Source organism: Ischnura elegans, chromosome 2 (assembly GCF_921293095.1).
Source record: "Ischnura elegans chromosome 2, ioIscEleg1.1, whole genome shotgun sequence".
Taxonomy (NCBI): domain Eukaryota; kingdom Metazoa; phylum Arthropoda; class Insecta; order Odonata; family Coenagrionidae; genus Ischnura; species Ischnura elegans.
The window spans coordinates 125,001,238-125,010,872 of NC_060247.1; the positions used below are offsets into that span (position 1 = coordinate 125,001,238).

General features: G+C 35.5%; 1 protein-coding gene across 1 annotated transcript in view; it reads left to right on the top strand.

Moving 5' to 3' along the window:
* Nucleotides 1-9,221, top strand: part of LOC124154607 (4-hydroxybutyrate coenzyme A transferase) — a 55,546-nt gene extending 46,325 nt beyond the window's left edge. The window contains exons 7-9 of the mRNA XM_046528446.1: nt 1,199-1,336; nt 7,442-7,570; nt 7,677-9,221. Coding sequence (XP_046384402.1) covers nt 1,199-1,336; nt 7,442-7,570; nt 7,677-7,861 — 452 coding nt within the window. The 3' untranslated portion in view covers nt 7,862-9,221. The remainder of the gene's footprint in view (nt 1-1,198; nt 1,337-7,441; nt 7,571-7,676) is intronic.
* Nucleotides 9,222-9,635: the final 414 nt, after the last annotated feature.

Below are 9,635 nucleotides of genomic sequence, written 5' to 3' on the forward strand. Positions count from 1 at the left end.
CATTGGATCAAAACATTAGAAACACATACATTACAAAGATTACATTTAAAATAAAAGAGAAGAAAAGTCCAGCTCAAAATACTCATGAATTGAGTACAGTGGATAATTGCACAGCCACTTTAGTTTACTTTGACTGAAACATTTCTTATGGTTAGATTTTTGGTAGATGAAAACTTAATTATTTGTGATATAGAGCACTGGTTGGTGTTACATGCTTGTTGCAAATCGCTTCATGCTTGTGATTTTAATTTTTCTTTCTCATAATTGTTATTTTCAGCTCAGACTCCCATTAATGTTTTTTTGTGTGACCATAATTATAGAAACCAAAATATTGATAAATTTAGTCCAAAATTGGAATAAAAACTCTGCTTTCACTAGTAAATAAGTTTTAGTTTCATACTCATAGTGCTCTGGATTCCTATTGAAAAAATGCAGAGCAAGATTATTTACTTATTTCTGTTTAGTAGAATGCCTTTGTCTTATTTCTTTGTAATGAGGCAGGCATAAGTGCTTTTTCCTCAAATATGATTGAAGGGGTTTTATTGTATTAAATTTTATACAACAGCTGTTGATGAGTATTGAACAAGCTTTTCAATGTGTTTGATGAATTTCAGCTGATAACAGTTTTCACTGAAAGGATTCTTTGCAAGAAAAATTTTTAAGAGCCGAAGAAAATAAAATGAAGATGAGATTCGGAGAAATACTGACTGTATGAAAATAGTTGCATACATATTTTGAATAGGAAACAGACAATAATCCTAAAAACTGCGATATTCTTATGATTTTTTCTAAAATGTGTTGTTTTAACTTGAATATTACCTTACTTGTGAATGACAATCCTTTTATTGGTGAACTTGTCATAGAAATGATTTATTGGACAAGAATAATGCAATTTGTTGTCATGATCACATGATTACGGCATCAGACTCTTCCCTAATATTGGATTCATAGACATTGAGGTCTGAAGGTGGATGCTTTGCCAACTAGGTCACTGAAATGATTGCATTAAAGCTTCATTCTAAGATAAATTAAAATGAGAGAAACATTATCTATTTATAAATGATATCTATTTGGAAACATTTGAGGAATGTCTCATTTTGAAAGAACATTCTTTCATGTTATCTATATGATTTCATGGTAAGTTTATGTTATCCATTATAGTTTACAGCAGCCTAATGCTGTTTATTTTTCCTTTCAGAAATGTTGGAAATAGATTATGTCAACAACACGCATGTTGTTTCCCTTCAGCCTCGCATGACAGCCATTAACTCGTGTATTGAAGTGGATCTTACAGGTCAAATATGTGCAGACTCCATTGGACCCCGAATGTATTCTGGTGAGTTGGTTATGAATTTTTTTACTCATTGTAAAAAGTATGCTTTTTCATAATTTGGTGTTCTCTTTATTAAGGTAAATGAAGGAAGTTAATTTTTATAAATGTATGATGTGGTCTTTTTAAAGCTCATAGTTTTAAACTAACGATTTTTTAAACTATAGGAGATGGCATAAAAGCATTTTCATATTTTGATTTTTTGCTTCATAATTCATCTACATCTACTTCAAGAATTTATTTGCTTTTAACTAAAAGAGTAATATGGAGAAGTGCATATGCTTAATTTTCATTGCTGTCCTTATGATCCCGAGTTCCATGATTGTCAGAGTCTTTGTTTTCAAGCGGGGCAGTTGCCAAACACCACTGGTGATGTTTAATGACCGGAATTCCATATTAGGCCCCCAGGTACCAATTAAAGTCTGTTGTACTTTCAATATGCTATAAATACTATGTAATCAATTGACTCTAAGTTAGCAACTTGAACAAATGCTGACTGTGGAGTTAGTAAGTAAGTAAACTGTTCTCAATATGTGCCACATCCTTATGTATGTGAGGTTAATATGTTACTCAAAATCTAAGACTGTGGGGTGGTTCATGAGTGATTAATATTCCCAAGTACAGTAGAATCCTGATTTAAGGTTTTTCAGGGGGGACAAAATTTAAAACACTAAATGCGGAAAAACACTAAATGAGGACCTGCCATTTTTTTCAGGTTTTAGGGTCTGTAATTATTGAAATGGCTTTTTATGAATAAAAAATATTATTTTACGTAACTAAAAGGTGCTACATGCAGCAAAAAATTCTTTAATGAAATGTTCTCTACCCTATGAAGGTTGGATAATACTTTTCAGGAATCAGCTAAAAAAATGGGTAGTAAAAATAAGTAATGAGAGGATGACAATTGTTTTAATCAAATATTTTAAGAAAACTCTAATAAACATCAACTTAAAAGCATTCCCACACGGATTATTATTATGGACATTAGTGATTCCATTTTTATACATATTTCAGTGGTCTCGATGAAATTTAGAATTTTTTCTGTAAAAGTGACACGTAGGTGACTATAACATTTCTAATATAATAAGAAAAGGTGTAAGTTGGTTCTCGAAAAATCATGAGGAATGAGTGAAATAAAGGGACAGCAGAAGATCGCTAATCCCAAATTCTCAACTACCGAATATCTAGTAAAAGGGAGGTTTTCTGGAATTTTGCCAACTTAACGTTTTCTGTTGCCTCGGCGAAACAAGGGATTTATGAGCCTTTAAAAAGCCTCCTATGCGCACATTTTGGATTTCGAGGTCACCAAAAAAAGTAGAATCTTATTTCTAGTATGCGTACAAGTCAATGGTAATTCAACTCGATGATAACACCAGATTCGTTGTCATATATCCGCGGCCTTATGCAGGTCGAATGGAGCCGGGAGAAGTTGCGTACGCGATGCGCTGATCACCTTGACTCTGACTCGCCTTGTTTCTCGGCAGCTTTTAATAAAATTTTGTTGGACCTTGAATAACGATTAGCTAAACTCTGTTAAGTGAAAAGGTTTAATCTTCAACAGAACTGAATTTCATCCGAAAAATTGTCAGTGCCTCTGTAGTTTGTCAATTTCATCAGGGTTATGATGTCGAAGTCAACTACCAAGGGATACCTGCCGGATTTTCGTATTTTTCCGTGCTCATCTATTCTACCGTGAGTATGCGGTGATTTTTTTTCCAGCATGAGTGATTTATTTAGAGTCATGGACCGTGATAGTTCGTCAAAACTCCGATTGTCATTCTCTTTTGACATTAATTAGCACCAGATAAATATTTTTGAATCGACAGCGATATCAACCAGCCGCATGTCGAAAAATTGGCTCCGGGATATCTAAATTACGATGTAAAATAATGTTGTTCCGTAGGAAGGAAAGAATGCTCTCACTCATGGTCTTGACAGGGGACACACTTCCTCTGTTCTTTCTCTGTTCCTCCGTGGAAACTGACCTTGGAATGGATTATAGAAAGAATCTTCTAGTGAACTGCGCAATTGATATTGGGCCTCCTCTTTTGAAAAGAGAAAGTAGCCGACTGAAAAAATATTGGGCTAATAATCGATTGCCCGTAGGTAGTAGAGTTGAAAGGGGCATAAGCCATCAATTGAAAATATAATGAGAAAACCATTATTGTAGCGGCCCTCGGAGGATAACTCGTGTCATCAGTCGTCACGTATCATCGAAGTCAAGTTCAAGAAGTGAAGGATAAGGTAGGTCGAGGTTATTAAGGGATGACTTTGCTCCATTAGATCGGATCTGATTCAAAAAGTGCCTGGTGTTTGGATCAGAAGGGGAGTGAAACGTTACGAGAAGACAAATCACCCAACTTGCGAGTTGAAGGTCGCAGCGCTGCACTCGCGGAAGACAGCAGTTGAAGAAGCGTTCCCCGGTAGATTCTATCGAATCTTGGTAAACTTTCATGAGACTGTTCTTGTTGATGAGCATAAATTCGAAGATTTGGATGAACCGTCATGAAAAAACGTTAAATCGGGCAAAAAATCTTGAGCGGGACAAATTTTTACGACCATAAATGCGGAAAAACGCAAAATGCGGAAACACTAAATACGGATAATTTTTACATTGTCCTAATAGGGAATGAATCGGGACCCAAAAAAATAAACGCTAAATGCGGAAAAACGTTAAATGCGAAGACGTTAAATCCAGATCCGACTGTACTTTTATTTGAGAAGGAAGATATTAATTTCTATTTGCATTAACATCAATCCATCGTCAAAATCAGAGGTAATTACTGAGACTTAATAATCCTTGTGAAATATCTTTGCTACTGGCCAAGTCATGCAAACTTGGAACATTTGGACTGTCGTTGAGGCAGGAGGTGGGACCCACAACACTATGAATTTGGGATGGGAAGAGAGAGAGAGAGAGAGGTGGGCGTTGCCATGTTTCCTCAAAAGACTATCTGTGAATGGAAATGAAAGAATCTAAAACCCTCTTGCGATTTGGCAATACTCAGGAGTCGTACACCAAGAGGATCTGAAAGAGACTGAATTTCCTGGAGGGCAGGCTCTGGCTATTGCATTTCGAATGGTTTTCATAAAGTCACGTGCCCTCTGTTCTCACCCCCCAAAACTTTTGGGCCTGCCTCTCAGTCACAGAAATATTTGAAATGAACTATAGTCAAATCAACTCACTCGCCGGTAATGGTTACATTTCATGTATTTTTTACTTGTGATTGTCACATTTTTAAATACGTAAGTATCCCTTGAAATCTACTCATTGGTCTCTGGAAGTAATCATTACATACTTTGCCATTATGACTGCACTAACTGACATATGCCAAGAACTTTGTGTTAACTGATATATTACTATAAACTCTGCCAAAATTCCAATCAAAAGCTGTGTGTAAACCCTTTTGCTGCAAACGAAGAAAATATTCGTCAGGACGTTTCTTGACCAGCGAGGAGAAAGCCAAAAACTTTTGTTAAAGATTTCCGTACGCAGGCGAGCGAAGGCTGAAAATATATGTTTCAATGTTCTCCCCTCTTCTATGACGGTCATGGATTTGAAGAGTCTTATTTTCGGGACCCTACACAGTGGGACTTAGGATGTACCCTTGAAATCCGGGAGCAGGTACCCAAACACCTTGTCTCCCCTCTTTGTGGTAAGGGACTATGGTCTTACAATTGTTCATTCAATCAGTTTGAGAAATATATATTTGTTCCTATCTCAAAAAATATAAACTAAGGATTGAATTCTTTGTCTTTTGAGCTGTTTACAATTTTTAAACGAAATTATACCATAAATATTTACTTATATCTCGATTTTAGTACAAACATCAACTTGGAAATTGGTGATGCATTAAATCCGTTGATATTGATGGTAAAGGTTCATTCAAAATTTGACAATTCTCAAAATAAAACGAAGAATTCAATTCAAATTCTGCAATGCTGTGGATAGAGTGATAAACTCCGAAAAGGAGGAGCCCAACCACCCTCGGAGTCGGAAATAATGCGGAGTCACCGGTGGGAAGGGTCGAAAAAGGTTGATGCTGAAAGTTTGTGATAACCCGCAAGACCCTCCTTAACACGTTGCGTACGGATGACGAGAATTCTCGTCATTTTTTTCCCGAACATTCCGGACGGATGACGAAGATTCTCGTCATTTAGGCACGTCAACCTAAACAATTTTAAAGCGTACAATACATATTCGTTAGTACATTTTCAGTTGTTGTGCATTATTCATTATGAATTGATGCATCATAGCGTTTCATTGGATAAAGTTATATTCTAAACATTAGCTTTTTAACCATGTTTAAACCAAAGCCATTACGCCCTAATAGGTACATATTTCCCGGAATCGGCGTTCCTAGGCATTTAAATACCCCGGTATGCAACGTGTTAATGAATGTCCTGTAAAAATGCTCCGTACAGAGGGGACGGAAGAATCTCTTACGGCTCAGTCCAGCATCAATGCTAAGGAGAGAACTCCACCGTCTAGAAAGGGTAAAACTTGCTTCTAAGGAGACATTCAGTAAGTCCTCCTGCATAAATATCATTGGCAGTTTACAAAATGTTTTATGAAGAGTAATTACAAATGCATTTGTAACTGTTACTACATAGTTACTTTTGTAATTGTAACTGAGCCCAGTTACTTTTTTTTTGGTGCTCTACCCATCTCTGGTCAAAATTAAACCCTTCATGCTTGGCAACTCACCTGTATATTATCAGGTAAATCTTGGGGGTTGCATGCTCATAAATAATGCTTACGTATTTAAAACAATAGGGTTTTTGCCTCGTTAAAGAAATTAAAATATACCAAAAGGTTGATAATCCAGAATACTTGGTACCAGACACAGTACGGATTAACAATATTTCCAGTGAAGAGATAAGTTGTCTGGATGTAGGTAACACTGCAATGCAGGAAATATTTAAAAAAATCATAATGTGTGTTGGAATCAGTGGAAGTGATGCATTGTTGGGTATAGGGTCAAGTAATGAGAAAAATCCAACCAAATTCATAAAATTTATGATTAAAGGCGTGATTAGAAAAAGATTCAAAACACTCGAAAAAGTTCTTTTCTGTGAATTGCGAAGGTATATTAGTTGTGAAAGTAATGTAGATGAGACCACCTGTAAATGAAAGGAAAATGGCACAATACATTTGAAAACCAACTTGAACATGCAGCTGAATGCAGTGATGAAGATGAAAGCTGATTAATGATTTATTATGAAGTTTAGTTTGATGGCATCATATTTAGATATGCCTCTAAACTGATATGGCTACCATATGGGAATGTGTATAAAAGGTACAGATGTTAGGAGGTAGCTTTCCTAGCTGTTAGACTAAATTTACTAGTGATGGCGTGGCGTTTGATAATTATTCCATTGAATCATTAAATGCTGGTAATTTGAGGGTACAAGGGAGTTGATTTTTCATATGTGTACTGTTATCTTCAAGGTAACATCACAGAATTGGTGCTTAGTTGCCTATAATAATCCATTTAATTAGTTGGAATTAATATTTAAAGGGACTTGAGATATTAATAGACTTAGGTAGTAAATAAGATATTTTAGAATGAACTTTTTTCTAATTTTGCCACAAGAGCTGCAGCCTCTTGATAACATTTTGATTTTCATGTGTGTGTTTAGATGAAGAGCTTGGTTATAAATTAGGGAACATACTTAGCATAAGCAAAGGGAACAGGGAGGGAGAAAGGAGCCAATATTATGTGAAGCTTATTTTGAAACAAAGAAAAGTGTCTAGATTATCTGAAATGTCATAAATAATGTTCCTCTTAGTTGAAGACCCCGTAATTTTGCCCAGTAAAATTTATTTTCTGGATTAAAAAATTTTGAATTTCAGAAGTTGCCACGTATTCATGGATCTGCCCATTATCCAAAATTGAAAACACCTACATGCAGTTAAAGCTGCAATGAAAAGAGGAACTGGACAGAGATAGAAAACTTTGGCTACAATGTCTGCCCTCCTTAGCAATTCACCAACCTAGAATTTAATTATGTAAAATATTCTGCCTTAGTGTGTGCTCAATTTGACCATGCATTTGAAATTTGGTTGCTTTATTTTCAGTCAACTTGACTATTCCTCTTTTGTTTCAGGTTTTGGTGGCCAAGTTGACTTTATCCGTGGAGCTGCTGAAGGTGTAGATGGCAAGGGAAAGCCCATCATAGCTCTACCATCAGTAACTAAAAATGGGCAGAGCAAGATCTCTCCATTCCTCAAGCTAGGTAAGTGATCTCCAATGGTGGTCGAAGAGATGCCTTTTTCATTTTACTTGATCATTTCCTCCTATTATTATCTATTATGCTCATACTAATGAATCTTGTGTTACAGGTGCTGGTGTTGTGACTACAAGAGCTCATGCCCACTATGTGGTGACAGAACATGGCATTGCATACCTGTTTGGAAAGACCTTGAGGCAAAGAGCTCATGAGTTGATCAATGTTGCCCATCCTGATCATCGGGAAGCACTTGAGAAAGCAGCATTTGAGAGGCTAAAGACCATGCCAGTGGCATAAAGAAGTGTTGTGGCTGGTTACGAAATTGAGATAAACATCAAAGTCCTACCAGTGTATGAATCCATTGGTCCATAGCACCAGTAAGCCAGGTTGTCATTAAAATAATAACATTTTGCCGACATTCAGAATAGTTAACATAAAAGAGAAGGGAAAATAGTTTTTTTTTCGAGCTTGGAAATAACTCCCACCATCAGTGTTTTGAAAAATTGGCTCTCTTAAGTTGGCAATAATCGCAAAGCTTTAGGTTTCCTGAAGTATTTTACCTTTGTGCTCCAATTTTTCGTGATGCATTTTGTGCTTTCAACTTTGTAATGAAGTCATGAGATGATGTGCAATTTTGGAGTAAGCTAAACATCAATCTGGAAATTGGTTTTCTTCTGAAAACTTTCAATTCATCATACTGCCAGTTGCCTTTTGATACCGAAGAAATAATTTCCCTCATATTGGTACTTGTAATGCTATTCATGGTTGGCCACGCAACCATCATGGTCAACTAGTGTGGTTCGGCGAGTGAAGAATATTTGATGGGAAAGAACATTGCATTCCTTTGGTTGTAGACTGTGGAATATTGAACATTTTTCTATTAAAAATTAACTTTTCTTTCCCAAATATGTATGAAGTTTTGCACAGCATTGTACATAGTCATTTGGCTTGTATATGACTTTTTTTAATGGGCAGGGAACTTCAGTTTATTGATTTCAAAATACTCCAATTTTTGGTGTAATTGTAGAATATTCCATTCGTGTACCTGTGGTTGACTGAATACATTCTGATTTCAGTTTTCATCTTTTTTGTCTGCTGTCCTCTTTGAAATCACTGAGATGAAGTGAAGAGAGTTATAGTGTGTTGAAATTTCTAGTGATGCTAAAAATTCCTCACCCAAGCTTTCCGTTAGAACTGAGTACCTCGTTAAGCTGTAGCTGTGTAAAGTCAGCTTCATGATGGGCATTTTAAGTTTATTAGGATCACAAATTCTTGAATGAAAATACAAAGTTAGGGCTGAATTAGCAGAATGAGAAAGTAAAGTTTGGAAATTTCTCTATTATGATGAACTGCTTTATTTACTTTTATCCAAGGTTAAATGTTATTTTCTGATTTTACATTCATTTTTATAGATATTATGCTCTTGTGTAAGTTTTAAATTTTAAAATGTTTTCCTTGCAGTTTCCATGGCATAAATTTTAGTTTTTAATTAATAAATAGGAAAACTGTTTGCTTCTTCTGTATTTTGTGTAAAATATTAAGAGATGTGTCTATTTCTTCAAAGAAATTGTTTTCTTATTATGCCCACTGTGGAAGAGTCGATGGGTTGATGTAACATTAATATTTATTGTATTATCATTAAATTTTTGTGAAAATAGCTATCAGTCCATGAGTTTGTTACCTGCTTATCTTGTATCACTTTGGAAGTGGTATTAATGGCTATGAGTTGGTGAATAATTTCACACAGCCCATGGATAGGAGTTTATACATTGTCGAGTGAGAATCTATTGGTATTCTTGGCCAGCTTCTGGCAATAATGCTGTGTCTTTCAATAAAGTAAATTTAGTAAAAAATTTATCTGTCCTTATTTTTACCATCTGATTTTGTTTGGCTATGTTGTACCATTTTTGGTAAATTAGGATTTGACTGATACTGAGGTAGCATTTGGTTATCTTGAAGGTGAATGCTTTGGTTAAATTAATGGATAACATTGGATTGTTCAACTATCATCAGCCAATTGGCTGGCACAAATTTAATTTTTCAATTCAAAAAGAGAAGGGAAGGCAGCAAC